At 43.5% G+C, this 16,103-nt stretch overlaps 1 protein-coding gene across 1 annotated transcript in view; it reads left to right on the top strand.

Moving 5' to 3' along the window:
- The window catches only part of reep3b (receptor accessory protein 3b), a 56,652-nt gene extending 46,338 nt beyond the window's left edge, over positions 1–10,314 (top strand). Inside the window, exons 7-8 of the mRNA XM_034107249.2 lie at positions 7,687–7,820; positions 7,974–10,314. Coding sequence (XP_033963140.1) covers positions 7,687–7,820; positions 7,974–8,045 — 206 coding nt within the window. The 3' untranslated portion in view covers positions 8,046–10,314. The remainder of the gene's footprint in view (positions 1–7,686; positions 7,821–7,973) is intronic.
- Positions 10,315–16,103: the final 5,789 nt, after the last annotated feature.

Below are 16,103 nucleotides of genomic sequence, written 5' to 3'. Positions count from 1 at the left end.
GCCGGCGGGCGTGTCTGACACTCGACCAACAACCAATCACATGAATGTCCCGCCCCAGACACACAAGCACGCGGTTTGATTGGCTAGAGCCTGTACTGGCATATGATTCGATTGGCTGACGCCTCCGTCGAGGCGTCAAAAGTTGAACATTGCTCAACTTTTGAAGCGAGCAACGCCAGCAACGCTCCACGTCGCTTCCCACGATGCAGTTCGGCTAAAAGTGACGTCACCCCATTCAAAGTGAATGGGCAGAAGCGTTGGAAGCTTCCACGCACGCCGCTGTGTGGACGGGCTGTTAGAGCAGCAAACAACGCTTTGCTATAGTAATATAGTACATAGCAATAGTTCTACCTGGGCAGAGAATAAACGTCCTCTATCCAGTGTGCTTTGGTTACGTAGTTGGTCCTGCCACATGTGCATGATAATGTAATGTATGTTAGTGCATGTCAGCACATGTTTATGTACCCCACTGTAAAGCAGCTTGTGGTCTGTCTCTGCGCTGTCCTCCTACAGATTCAAATTAAAAAGATACAAAGATTGTATTGTCATTAGCACAAACGCTACAGTGTAGTTGTTGGCAATAGAAATCTAAAGTCGCTGGCTCCTCATCATACAATTGAATGTAAACATAAAAAGAAAAATACATTAAATAACCAACTGACGACATTGATGCAATGCAAATCCTAACCCCCCCAAGGCTAACACTGTTAGCGCTCTTAGCACTGCTGCTGTAGTTTGGACCTTTAGTGCTGTTAGCACAGTTAGCTAGCAGCCAGCTCAGCTGTCACCACGTTGAGAGCCATGTGGAGTCAATCTCTCTGCTCTGAATGTCGCATAGTGAACCACTAAAGCTCGCAAACCTCTGAACTCACAGACGTCATACACACAACCAGCAAAACATGCTTCATCCAGTGATAGGCACGTCTATAAATGCCTTTGAACATCCAGCCTTATAGTAGGCACAGAGATAGTGCTGTCAATATCACGGCGACGCTGGTGTGACAAATGTGCCACATCAGCTTAATATCCCTATTCCAATGTTTCTTTGTTCTCTGTCCGCATGCTCCTTTCCTTTGTGTGTGTGTGTGTGTGTGTGTGTGTGTGTGTGTGTGTGTGTGTGTGTGTGCGTGTGTGTGCCTTTCGTCTATCTCTCTCTCGAACACACACTCTCTCGGCGTGGGGGGGGCTGAGATGAATGTATAGGAGGAGAGTGCAGATGTAAGGGATGGATGGAGCAGGAGTGAATTGGAGGAGGAGGATGGAGGCTGGCAGACAGCATTAGCATACTGAGAGAGGGAGAGTGTTCAGTATTCAGCTCATGAGGAAGACATGTTTCTCACATGACACCACACCCCTCTGCTGGCTAAAGGAGGTCTTCAGCTCCTGGGCAACAATGGGTTTCTTCTGGACCCTTTTCCCCTCACATCTGTCGGTTGCATTGTCTATTATTTCATTTCATTATCTTTTTTTTTATTTATACACAGGACGTCTATTCCCCCTTTATTCCTCTTTAACTGTGCTAGGTTTTCCTTTCTACTGTGATGGTCTAATGACTGAGTATGGCGGCCCAGAACACTTCCATTAGGAGAAACACCATGCACATGTTCCACTAACAGTGATGTTGGCCAACTATAACTCTCAAATGGCAACAAGTGCTGCATGCGGTCCCAGCTCTGTGTTCCGTTAGATCTGCACCGCTCTCCACTTTTATATCTTTGATCTTCTTGCAGCGTGTTGTACATGCAGTGCTTTTAGTAGATGCTGCGCAATGTTTCGTCAAGTTGGTGAATGTTTTCTAAATGCTGCGTCATTGTAGTGTTTTGGCACATTTGTGTTTTTGTTTGCATTGTTTTTAAAAGTGCTCATTCTACTAATAGAAGTTTTGGGCCGTTGTAGTCCATTTGCACTCCGTCGTAACCGAGGGTTTCGTATGCCGTAAACACTTTAAAGCCACCTAGGACAAGTGTCTTATTTGTGCTACAGAGCTATATAAATACAAATTGATTGATATTCTACTAACAAGTAGTGTGTGCAAAACGCCTGATACATCTTCATCCTTTGAGCTGGAGAGCAAATATCAATGACACACACTAGGGGTGTAACGGTTCAAAGAATTCACGGTTCGGTACAACAAGAAAAAGAAAAGTCCAAAATGCATAATTCAAGGTTTGTTGTTATTTACTTTTGAACAGCAGTGCAAGTTTCAGTATAAAAATACGGAACTCTAACATTTTGAATAATTAACTGTATTACACAGTTAAAAACAAACCACAAACTGTACCACACACACTCAGATGGCCATGTGATCTATAATGGCTTTAAATCTAAAAAGAATGTCTTGAAAATATTACAAAATAAATAATAAATGTGTTTCAACGGCGCATAGCCGTTGAAACACATATGCCAATAGCTTCCGTTATTTCTTTTGGTCTCTCGGCTTTCATGTCTATTCGTTTATTAAAAACAGCGGGGATAAGCTGTTTTTTGCCGGGCTCCGGTGATTGGCAAATCTGGGTGATGCCTTCTGATATGATTTAGCATGTTTGGCGTGTGTCACCATTAGCATGCCGACACACCGTCCTCGTCCGATCCACCACTCGCACTCCATCGTTATTGTAGTCCACAGGGAACCCGAAATTAGAGATGGGTGAGTCCTGATTGATCCGGATCATTAACCCGGATCCTAGTAATGAGCTGGGAGTGACGAGTCTCCACTCTCCATTAACCCGAGTCCTTTGAGTCCTACACCTGGTGACATACAAATTAAAACTTTAAATTGCGTCACTCGCTACTCTCCTTATAACATGTACAATCACATTACAATGTAGCCCAGTCCATCTGCCAGCCTTTAGCAAGTAGGATAGCTTCCAGAAGTTATCGTTTGGCTCAGGGGACACGGATCAGTGAAACTTCCTGCGGACTCAGAGCCGTAACCGTAGCAAATCCAGAGATCCAGACTCGTCATGCATGAGCATAGCCGTGGGAACTGGGAAGTCATTTTACTTGGGGGGGTGCGGACAAAAGTGGGGAGAGATTTCAACAACAGTAACATGAAGTTTTTCAAATGTACACCATTCGCGGCCCCGCCTCCAGCACCCCTACTTCCCGCGGCTATTGTGCACGAGTCAACAGCAGAATCAGAGATTCGCAAATCCTGACTCGCTGTGCAAAACACAGCAGACTCGTGCGGACTCAGAGCCGTAACCGTATAGCAGCAGATCCAGAGATCCAGCAGACTCGTCGTCGTCATGCACGAGTCAACAGCAGACTCAGATTCGCCAAATCGCAAAATAACCCTTTTTTTTGTGATCAACATTTTGTATTAAAGCAAAAGACACTGTGTAGCGGAGGTTACTGTAGCGTTAGTTTAATATGCTCGTGAAATGCAACACGTTTTCGGTTTCACCGGTAGGATTTCTACGCTCTTGGTGATGCTGACTCATATGACTTAAAGGACTCGTATGATCCGGATCTCTTCAATGACTGACTCAGAAGACTCCGAGTCCGTAAAAGGATTTGCCATCTCTACCTGAAATGTTCCCACACAGCAGCTGATTTAAAAGAAGCAGGTGGTTCTTCTAGCTCCTGTGTGTTATCTGAAATCGCCATACTAACTTTTCTTCTTCTTGTATTTTGTTCGTTTTGTTGTGTTTTCTTCTTGTTCTTCATTTGTTGTTTAAGGGCGGCTGGCAAACAGCTTTTAGGCGCAATACCGCCCCCTGGATTATATATAGTGTAGTGCAGGGGTGCCCAACCTTTTTTTTGCCGAGAGCTACTTTTAAAGTTGCCAGTCCAAATAGAGAGGCGTAGTTACTGACAGCCTACTGCCAGGTAAATACACACTTCTACTTGTATAAAACTGACCTTTGTACGATTAATACTTCATAAAATACTGCAGATCCTTTATCTTACCTCTTTCTAATCTACACACATACAAGTATTTAACTGAAGTTACACAACAGTGTTGTGGATACAGAGTTGGAGTTTATTCTCACGTCACTACAGTGGGTAATGTTTTCAAGAAACATTGAAACAGTGCTGCCACATATGACACAGGAAAAAAGAAAAGACTCTGAACCCTTTCTTTGCCATTATATAAAATTAGTGTTGCTACAAAAGTATAAATGAGGCTTACTAATAAGACAACTCAGATCTGAAGCTACTCAGGAATCTGCTGCCAAAGTGCAATAAAAAAGACAACATTAATAGAATCAAACCCTTTTTGTTGCATTTTAGTAGAGTATACAAATAAATGCCTTTTTAAAATAGGATGCAAGCAACACTAGTTTCTTAACCTGAATTGATAATAGACTATAATCAATTTAAACAGAACAGATCTTAATGTTTGCATTCTTATACCATTTTGTACAATAATTATAATGAATAAGTTCAAACAAACTAAAACTTACAGCTGATTAATAACGGTATCTAACTTGAGTTTTTATTATATCAAAAACCTGTTGAATTGCTACTGTTATTTTTACTGTCCCCCAAAAGCGCGTCGCAGCCTCCAGGAATGCTTCTTTCACAACTTCGCCGTCTTTGAAAGACTTCATGTGTTTCTCAAGAACGTGACTGACACGATAAGATGCTCTGGAGCAGCCTTGCTCTTGTTGTTGGGCCTGGTGAAAATGCACTGCTGTGCATTTAGCTGTCCTCTCAGGCCCCTCCCCTTTTGGAGCGTAGGGCAGAATTAGGAGGGAATTCCGTCTCGTAGCGTTTGTGCACTGTTTTGAAATGCCGCTCCTAAATTACCCTTCTTCGATAAAGCCACGCTCGCATTGCAGACGAGACAGATGGACTTTGAATTGGAATAGATACAGAAATAATCATCCTCCCACTCGGAGTGAACATTATATATTTTGGGCTTTTTTGCTTCTGCCGTAATTGCGGTCTTGTGTGTGTGCGGACTGTCACTCCTGTTGACACGGACAACGTCAGCGAACTAGTTCCCACAAGCCATGCCCCGACACATGGGGTCACGCCGGCCAATCACAAAGCTTTGATGCGTTCAAGTGCATTATTCTGGCACAGGAAGATTATGTTATAGGACATTAACGATAAAACAGAATGTTGTTGTTCTATTTTTAGACACATCTCGCGATCGACTGGGAATCTCCCTCCGGTCGATCGCGATCGACTGGTTGGGCACCCCTGGTGTAGTGGATACTGCCCTGAGTGACAGACTTTTTTCCCACTCATAAAAAAAGGCATATTCGCCGTGTGACTGCATGTGCCGAACCATGACGTCCGAACCATGACGAGTACGGATACCGTTACACCCCTAACACACACATTTTAGTTTTTGTTACACTGTCCTGCTCCCTGAACTACTTAAATTCAAATAATACCATATTCTCTCTTTGAGGCAGCACAATATGAGATGAGACACATGTGGAGCAGCTGAGCACAGTGTAGAGCAACAACTTTGGAGTCTAAATATGCAAGCTTCAGAGTTCAAAACACAATGTCCTCTTAATTTGTCTAAAGATACATCCGGTTTACCTGGACTACAATTTCACTGACACTTCTGCAGAGTGCAAAGTGAAGGAGGCGTGTGTTTTGACAGTGAAAGTAAAGCTCCACAGCAGGTTCAGACATTATTCATATTCAGGACAGAGTGTGCGTTTGCTCTGGAGAGCAGGAGGACTCCAGACCCCGTGGAACAAGCTGCTTCAGATCTCAGCCCTTTATGACAGGAGATTGGAGAGTTTCTACACAGAACAGACTGTTGATAGCTGGAGTGACTGGAATCTGTTGTTCACAGTCCAGACAGCAGTAAGGTTCCACCCTGGAACATGACTGTAACATGTTGTTCCTGAGCAAGTGGCTTTCTCCTTTGAGGGTGTAGCGTTGGGAGCAGATGATCATGGGCGTTTAACACTCAGGTCCTTTCTTGTTGGTGTTACATGTGTGGTTCTTCAGTACAGTGTGTAGGACTGGGCTTCTCAAATTCCGGATCTAGGTCTGGATCCGGACCGAACTGCAAATCAATCTGGACCGAACCCTGTGTCCCATTATTTAAAAAAAAAAAAAAAAAAGAATTTCTGATTCTGGTGTAAACTAAAGTGGACCTATTATGCTTTATTGGAAACATATATTGTAGGACCATACCTATACAAAACATGTCTGTAAAGTTTCTCCCATTGTAGCCATGCCTCATACTGCTCATACCCCTCTTTTGCAGCCCTGTTAGAGAAACGTGGATTTTGGGTCCTTAGCTTGAAAAAAGGTATTTTTTGATGTTGTGCAGGAATGTGAAGTCTCATGTGAAGCCTCTTCCCACCCTGTTTCCTCTGGGAGGGGAAAGGTTGCTTCCAACTCTGGAGAGTGGGAGGTTTTCTCTTATAGACTCCAGATGTGACAACAATAGCAGCAGCAGGAGCTAGAACCAGAACACATAGAAAATACATCACTGGTCGTTTTCTCTGTGACAAAAGGGCATGAAAACTGTAACATAATGTCCGGTTTACTATACAATAAACAACATATGCAGGCCATGCTAATTAATGATCTGAGTCTCATCAACAGTCGAGTATCTTATGATGGACCAGAAAAAAGACCTGGAAGACCTTTTAGATCAATCTGTATTCTCTAAAAGCCTTTAAAAATACACATGACCTCTGCTGCAGTGTGTGTTCCTGTGTGCAGCAGGCTGTAACAGATAGCTGCTGTATAACCTGTCTAACTGTTGTGTTTCTATGAAGAGAGACAAAGGGAGCAGGGAGGTGTGTGTGCGTGTGTGTGTGTGTGTGTGTGTGTGTGTGTGTGTGTGTGTGTGTGTGTGTGTGTGTGTGTGTGTGTGTGTGTGTGTGTGTGTGTGTGTGTGTGTGTGTGTGTGTGTGTGTGTGTGTGTGTGTGTGTGTGTGTGTGTGTGTGTGTGTGTGTGTGTGTGTGTGTGTGTGTGCGATCCACACCAGCAATAAGAGTTGGTCCATGGGAATGTGTCAGGTGGAAATACTGCACAGAAGTGATTCTGTATGAAGTACAGAACATGTCGGATCATTGGAGAAATTGTACGAAACACCTTTACTCAAAACATACATCTATTTTCAGGTTTTTCAGTATATTGATGTGCTTTATATTTAATGGAATATAATCACATTGTTATTAAACAAATAAATAAATTAAATGTGAAGATATGTGCCTGCCATATCTTCATGTGTGTGTGGACGTCATGTTGACATCTTTCAGAACGTATTCCGGCTCATTCCGACTCATCACAGCACAGGGGCAGGATGTCTGAATGATTCTCACGTGGCACATTGCTGGGGCGGGCCCTTCTACAGTACATACGTTTACATTCTGGTGCCGGTTCAACTCCAGGGATTAACACGGGATTATGTTCTCCTGTTTTTAAAGAAATAAAGCTCCTTTTGCATTTAAAACTCAGTCCTTCTTCGCTGTTTGTGACTTCTCTTCTCCTCTTCCACCAATGGTTGAGCAGTTGCTATCCTGCTGATCTAAGTTATGCAACCAAACTGAAACATGACACATATCTGAGTGTGTGTTTCAGTGATTCCTGATTTGTGTGTGTGTGTGTGTGTGTGTGTGTGTGTGTGTGTGTGTGTGTGTGTGTGTGTGTGTGTGTGTGTGTGTGTGTGTGTGTGTGTGTGTGTGTGTGTGTGTGTGTGTGTGTGTGTGTGTGTGTGTGTGTGTGTGTGTGTGTGTGTGTGTGTGTCTCAGACTACTACTATGCCGAGGAGGAGAGGAGTGATGACGAGGCGGAGCCCACCTTCTCTGAGGACGAGGCGGTCACTCAGAAAGGACTGAGGCGGTCTCAGAGCGTTAAGATGACCCGCTCCAGGGTCCGCAGAGATGTGAGTTCTGTCCCATGAAGGCTGTGTGTTCTGTAGCCAAACATATCTCTCAATATATGAATACATATTCTGTATGATAACAAACAGCCAAGAAACTCAGGGGTATAATTATATACATTTTCACACCTATTATTTTCATTATTCTGTCATCAGGCTCGCTATGGATCCCTGAAGATTAAAGGCAAGAAGAGACCAGCACTGAGCTCCGTTAACTATGGATTATGAGAAGAATACTACACACACACGTGTACACACACACACACACACGTGTACACACACACACACACACACACACACACACACACACACACACACACGGGGTCTGCTCTGACAGTCACTCTGCTGAACTTGTTTGTCTCTTTATTGAGGAGCGTTCTTCTGACATATTTCCATATATCCAGAACCAGTGGCTCTGAGAGAACCTCCATGTTTGTGTGGATGGCGTACATTTATGCATCTTATTTAAGTTTTTAGTTGTGATTTTATATGCATGTAGTCTTTGAGCTTTTAGGATTTTTACATTTCATTTTATCAAAGTGTTGTGCTGCCACTTCTTAAGGCATCCTTAAACTGTCATTAATGGCCAAGCTAATATTTAAATAATGAACTGATCATTTGTATGAACCATTTCCTAAAAACAACTTTGGATACCTTTTGTTCAAATGTAAACATGTACGCTGCTGATTATTACACAGTCAGAACCATGAACTTTGATTAGAACTGTGTTCCGTTACAGTGTGGCCACCTGGGGTTAGCGTAACAAGCCATTCATGCACATGGAGAAAGGGGCAAAGCACCAAATAAAAGAAAGACCAAAACAATTACAAAGGGCCACATGATGACGAAGGGAAACATAACGACCACACACAGCAACACAAGGGGAAATACCCACAAACCAAAAAACAGTCTTAAACAAATAATAAAATGTCCACAAAGAGACACTACACCACCGAGATGGTGTGTGTGTGTGTGTGTGTGTGTGTGTGTGTGTGTGTGTGTGTGTGTGTGTGTGTGTGTGTGTGTGTGTGTGTGTGTGTGTGTGTGTGTGTGTGTGTGTGTGTGTGTGTGTGTGTGTGTGTGTGTGTGTGTGTGTGTGTGTGTGTGTGTGTGGCTTATAAGTGACCTAATGACATGCGATGTTACCCATGAAGAAAGCCAGCGGTGTTTATCTTTAACACTCTTGAGAGAGTGCTTCTGCTGCCTTCAGAGCATTCTCCGTGAGGAACCTGTTCCCAGCTGAAGCTCTGACCCTGGTGTTGACCCTCACTGCTCCACTGCTCACACACATTCCCCATCACTGCAGAGCACCAGCAGCTGAGCATGGACATTTACACGGGGGTGCAGTATAAGTGGATGGAGTGAGTGACACACCAGCAGCTGGACACTCCCCCTTATTCCTCAACACCAGTCAGGAGAGAGAAAGGGAAGAGAAACCCAAACTGAGATTCCTTCAGGTTTTATAAGCAGGTTTATTGAATTAATGATCATTTCTTATTTTCCTGCATTGTACACATGTTTTTTATGACTGTGTCCTGATCACTCTCCTGGTTGTACATATCTGCTGTTTCCTTGTGTTTGAAGAGTGTGTGTCGTGTTTGGATCAAAAGGAGTCTTTTATTATAGTAACCAGTGTTTTTGCTCTTAAACCTTTTGATCAATGCTGTTGTTGTTTGTCTTCTCGTGTGTGTATGTACTTTGCTGTAGGCACCCAATGAGTTTAATGCTAGCAGCCTCTCGACATGTCAGAGTGGCTTGTGTTGGTGCTCTGGTACTGCAGTCAGTGATAACACGCTCGAGGGCTATGGCTAAAGCGTATTCCTAAGAACGATACGATTGATATGCGTTAAAGAAATAATGAAAGTGTGAACATGCTGCCTAGCAACATGGCTGTGTTACACATGTTTGGATAAAGGTCGGGGTTATTGCTGTGAGCGTTCACGCCGTGCAGGCATGGTGCGAAGGCCTTCCTCAGCAACACACAGCGTTGTGTGTGTGTGTGTGTGTGTGTGTGTGTGTGTGTGTGTGTGTGTGTGTTCAACACTCATCAATAGTGCTTACATCACTAACAAGCCAAACTGTCCATGTAACGCTCATAACTGAATACTGATACCAAAGCTTCTCTGAGCTGTGTGACGGAGTTTTTAATCTGTGTGGGGAAATGTACAGTGTGTGGATTGGAAATTAAATATAATAAAGGATGTTGAAATCCACACAGGGCAGCATGTGTAGTGTTTCTGTTATGTGTATTCCTGTAGACGTTCTAACTGTCTCAGTGAACAGGACAGAAGCGCACAATGGCCTCTTCTTTACACACTAAACTGAACTCATGTTTGTGTTTCACTGAGGAAATGTACAAATGTTTAGATGATTCATAATATTTACTAATGTGTTCATCATTCAAGATGAATGACTTGCATCTATGACAGTTTTCATATGAATACAAAATACCTTATGAAATGTAAACTATTTTAATAAACCGAGTCCTACTTGGTGAGCTTCGTTCTTGTTATCATTCAATCGTTGGTCCGCTCTCACTGCCTGCCAAAATCCACCCGCCTTTTAAAAAGCTTGATTTTGTTCCCTAACGTATTCTGTGAAGACCCGCCCCTTCTCTGATTGGTAGGGTTCAGCACGAGGAGTGAGATGGGGTGGGTCTTAACGGAATACGCGAGAGAGAGAAGTCATAACAAGTGGTACAGGACAGGTAGACGACGTGTTTTTCGGATGGAAAATGAGCCAAACGCGAAAACGCAGCAGCATTTGGATGCACTTCAACCAAAACCCAGGCAGTGATAAAGCGCACCATTTGTAAAGGCAACATATCCTTTAAAGCCGGGTCAACAACTAATAATCTCCATCGCCACTTAAAAACACGGTATCTAATATTACGAGTTGCGTGAATTTCATTCAAGGCAAGGCAACTTTATCTAGGCTACCTAACACATCATCACACTCTCACTCCCTAAGCGTCCAGGAGCGACGTTTGGTCAGTGTCCGTGGCGTGCAGTTGTGACGCTCCTAGGCTCCTTCAGCGTCATAAAGGGACGCACATAGCTTTCAACTGATTGCAATGTATTCCCATCTGCGGCGGGATTTGACGCTCATGGAAGCACGGCATTCGTTTGTGTCGGCTGCCCTTAAAGGCAATGTGAGCGTCCATTCCCATTGGATAACTGTTGTAAGGTCATATCATTGCATGTTAGTTCACCAGTCCACTAGGTGGCACTGTGACATTGAAGTTGTTGCCGTTCCATAAGCATAGAAGAGGAACTGGGGGCTATGTTGTTATGCTAAGTATGTGATGAACCGGAGTCGCAGTTCGGCGCTACCAGAAACCAATAAACTCCACTATGCTCAACAGAAGCCTCCTGTGAGTTACTACATAATGGCGACGAGGATAAAAGTACAGCAGATGCCCGGTGGAAATGCACACAAATGAGCGAGACTGTTGAGTGGCTACGTTAACAGCACCGGACAGTGGTGTGAGCTAGAAGATGGCGGCGGCCCACCCACAGTCAATCAGCGTGTCAAAGCGATTTTGATGTTCCTGACTGCTCTCGCGCTCTTCCTCAGCCAGTAGCTAGCGCAACTGTACAGTACCAAGTTGATTGCAAAATGGCGACACAAACTAGTTTGTTTAAATTTCTAAAACGAGTTCGCACAGAGGATTCTGCTGAACTACAGGCGTCTACCTCCCAATCCATCCAGACACCGACTGGTGATTCTTCCCAGCAAGCGCCAGAGTCAGCATTCGAGATGGCTAACGTTATCACAAATCATCCTCCTCTACTCCCTTCCTCCACTGCAGCTGCTCTCGAAGAACCTACAACATCGACCTCAGCCTCCACTCCACCTGGTTTCAAAGAACCTACAGCATTGACCTCAGCCTCAGGTGGAACAGACTTAAAGTTAGCAGCACCATCAGACTTGTCAGGTATAGATGAGCCCAAACACAAGGTATTCCCAGAGTTTTTCCGCCCGGTGCTATGACCGATTTCATTGGATGGAATACAGCACATCCAGAGATGCAGTGTTTTGTAAGGCATTTCGCCATTTCCCTGAAGTGACAGGCGAAGATCGATTCGTAAAGATGGATTTAAGGACTGGAAGCATATTTCTCAGTTTTGTGTAAAACATGAGGCTAGCAAACAACATGTTTCAGCATTGGCAAAAGTAGAAGGCTATAAGCAATGCCACCAGTCAGGGAAGGGAAATATTATGAACCAGCTTAACAGGGATGCTGCTAATCAATCATTTATAGAACGAAATCGAGAACACATAAAAGTTGTGATAGACCTCGTTTTATTTTGCGCCAAGCAAGACATACCTTTGCGGGGGCACCGCGAAAATGCGGAGGCATTGAACAGGGGGAATTTTTTGGAGTTATTCAAATTAATTTGTACTTATGACCCCGACATAAAAATGCGCCTGGACGAACTACCGAAGAATGGTAAACTCATGAGCCCTGACATACAAAATGAGTTGTTGGAAATAGCTGCATCTCTACTCATCCGGAAAATAAAAGGTATATTACATGATCAGCCGGATTATGCTATTCTCGCAGATGAATGTAAAGACCTCTCCAAGAGAGAACTGGTGGCTGTCTGTGTTCGATACCTACACAAAGGAGTGTTGAAGGAGAGGGCTGTGGGTTTTGTAGAGACAGGGGACATGACTGCAAATGTAATATGTGTGCAACTTATGAAGGGCGACATAATCGGTCAACATGGGCGCCGAAAGGAAAATGGCTCCGCTTCTCAGCGCCAAAAAAAAAGGCCACTTGAACTGATGCAACGAGGTTTACAAACTCAAAAAGTGCATTCCAGAAGTTCAAAAAAATAAATGTATATATAGAAAATTGATGCACTGACACAAGTTAGATTCAAACATTTCTATGTAAACAAACGGACAAACACAAAAACACATCTCTCTATAATAAACCGTTTCGGAGATATTCACAGATATGTAAAACTTTAGACTTTTTGTCTAAATCTAAAAAATGCACCCCTACCCGAAAAGCTTTGAATGAAATGTATTTAAATTCGTCAATCATTGATTATGTTCCTACTTAGCATAGAGCACCACGTTTAGTGAATTGCTAACGTTAGCTAGCGAGCGCCGGTACTCAACACGTAGTAGGACTAAAGATAAAACTGCTTACAATCATCACAAACTACGTAGATTTGATCATCAATGAATTGATATTAATGTAATATGATAAAAACTGCACGAATAATACACAGATGGATGTAAGTAGACAAAGGATGACTCAGATTACTCACCATTAAGCCTGAGGTACCACATGAAGTCCAACGGAAAATAAGGATGTCATTTCCTGTTTCCCGATTTCACTTCCCCCAAGTTGTACGTAAACCAATCACATACATTTTAAATAAAATAATCTTGTTTGTTTATATGTATTAAGTAATTACATTTAATATATTTTAGAATTGACAGAATTATACAGATTATAATTAATTTCAATACATACATTTAAAAAATATGAGCATTTAAATAAAATCAAATAGATTTAAATGCTTAAAAATAAACTCTACCATGATTCATTTCTGTGAATGTATTAATATACTTGGGGATCCTGCAGGGAACTGGTGAGAAGCTGCCTTCACATGGATGCTATAGTGGCTTTGCTGAAGCTAAGAGACGGCTAAAAGTGCACTTTGGAGATGAGCTCAAGATAGCAAACGCATATATGGGAAAAGCTCTCAACCGGAACACTATAAAGGCAGAGGATGGAAAGTCACTGCACGGTTATGCACTGTTTCTGAGAGGCTGCTGTAATGCAATGAGGGATCTGCAGGACATGGAGGAGCTGGACCTGCCATCCAACCTGCGGCTCATTACAGACTAAGGGAGACATGGAGAACAGCAGCTTGTGATATTCTGGAGCGGAGCCATCAAAGAGCAAGATTACCTGACCTGGTTGTATTTATTGAAAGACAAGCTAGAATACTTCAAGACCCTCTCTTTGGCGACATTCCCGATCAACTTAACAGTACAAAGATGGCTTTCAAGACCAAGACTCTTGTTGATTCATATCGAAATAAGAGCAAGGGAAGCAGTTTTGCAACCACAGTGTCAGACAGCTGTGCAGAGAAACTCAAAGAAGACACATATCCTGTTAAAAGCTACATTTCCTCCACTAACAATGACACCTCATGTACTTTTTGTACAAGTAAACATCCTTTAGCTGAATGCCATACAATACATTCAATGTCTCATGAAGCTAACATGGAGTTTCTGAAAGAGAAGGGACTATGCTTCGGCTGCCTGAAGGTGGGGCACCTGAGCAGGAACTGTAACAGGAGAATGACCTGTCAAACCTGTCATGCTAAACACCCAACTATTTGTGCACATTAAAAGATCTTCAAAGCCTGAAACTGAGAACTTTAAACATGATAAGGCAGAGCAGCAGAGTGGGGGAGCAAGGCCTGATGAGACATCCATCAGCAGTGCTCTTGTTTCAGTAGGAGAAGGTGAAGGAATCAGGGCTGGTAAAGACAGCATACTTGCCATAGTGCCAGTGAAGGTGAAACTCTGCAATGGAAATAAAAGCCTACTGACCTATGCATTCCTGGACCCTGGTAGTACCGACACATTTTGCACAGAAGGGCTCATGAGGCAGCTTGGTGCTAGAGGACGGAGAACTGAAGTCCTTCTTCAAACGATGGGAACAGAGAAACCAGTCAGGAGTTTTGAGGTAACAGGTCTAGAATGCGGCTTTCACACCAGCGCTTTCCCCTTTCTAGCTCCGAGCGGGAGCTTTTCTGGTTCAGCTCCGGTTTCCCTTCCCGCTCACAACAACAACAACAACAACAACAACAACTGCGTCGGGTCGATGATCGTGTTGCTTTTAATCACACGAAGCCAGAATAAATTGAATAACGACTTCTCCAACCTTATACTTTTCTCCAGAGTGCCGTGGTTCATTGTTTATTAATGTGTTTCCGCAGCATTTACCGACCGCTGCAGTGCAGGCTGCTCTTCCACGGAGTGTATTCTCCCGTTAGCTCCCGGTTAGCTCACACTGCAGCGGCCGCTCTAAAGTATTCACTGTCCGACTCACACAAGCAGCTGATGCATATCCCCAGTTCCCCTTAGCCTAAGTGAATGTGTGTCAGTCTGAATTGACGCTGTTTGGTATCACAACGCTGTTATGAAAGTTTCTCTGGTATAAAACGGGTGATGTTGGCATAGCAACCGAAGCTAAACTGACTACTTGCATCCGATAGCTGCAATAATACAAAACAACACGTCTGCCTCTCTCCACAATGATCGATAACAGTGAACGGATGGTCAAAGTAAGGCACAAATAAAGCCTGGTTAGTGCTGCCTGACTTCATAAAGTGTGTTTATAGGCACTACTGCTTGTAGGCAGGCTGACAGTCGACCCATGTTCAGGGGAGGTGGCTTTAGTTTCCTGCACGCCTCGACGTAAGAGAGACGTAAGCGACGCCACCTCTTAGCTCCGAAGCTCTTGCCTCTAGACCGACAATTTTTTGGAGCTGGAAGTGAACCCGATTCCGGAGCTAAGAGCCGGGGCCGCTGCGGTGTGAACAGGAAAAACCGGCGCTTTTCAGGCTCTAGCTCCGAGCCGGAGCTGAAAAAGCGCTGGTGTGAAAGGGGCATTTGTGGGACATATGGAAGATGGCACATATATAAACTTGCCCAAGGTTTACACTCAGAACAAAATCCCTGTTACCAAAAGAAACATTCTTACCCAGGCGGACCTCGATAAATGGCCTTATCTGCAGGACATCCAAATAAAAGAAATAGATGCTGATGTGGGACTTCTTATTGGAGTAAATACTCCAAAGGCTATGGAACCATGGAGAGTTATAAATAGCCAAGGAAATGGCCCATATGCAGTGAAAACACTGTTAGGATGGGTCGTTAATGGTCTACTTAATGCTTCCTCAGATCTGGATGATGAAACCCCCTTGGCATTAGTGAACAGGATCTCAATTGTTCACCTTGAGAAGCTAATTGAAAGACAATATATTAACGACTTTCCAGAGAAAGAGTATGAAGAGGAAAGACAAATGTCAGCTGATGACCGAAAGTTCATGCAGATTGTATCAAGCTCGGTTTCTCTTAAAGATGGCCACTACAACTTACCTCTTCCTCTAGATAATCCAAACCAGTGGCGGCCGGCCCATAGGGGCGCTAGGGGCGCCATCCCACCTCTTGCCACATACAACATTTTTTAATGAACAAGGTAAATATCATACAATTGGTATCACAAAAATGTATAATCTACAATAC

The sequence above is a fragment of the Pseudochaenichthys georgianus genome, chromosome 19, assembly GCF_902827115.2.
Source record: "Pseudochaenichthys georgianus chromosome 19, fPseGeo1.2, whole genome shotgun sequence".
Lineage (NCBI taxonomy): Eukaryota > Metazoa > Chordata > Actinopteri > Perciformes > Channichthyidae > Pseudochaenichthys > Pseudochaenichthys georgianus.
Note: the sequence above shows the minus strand (reverse complement) of the source record. Positions and strands in the feature narration are given on the sequence as shown.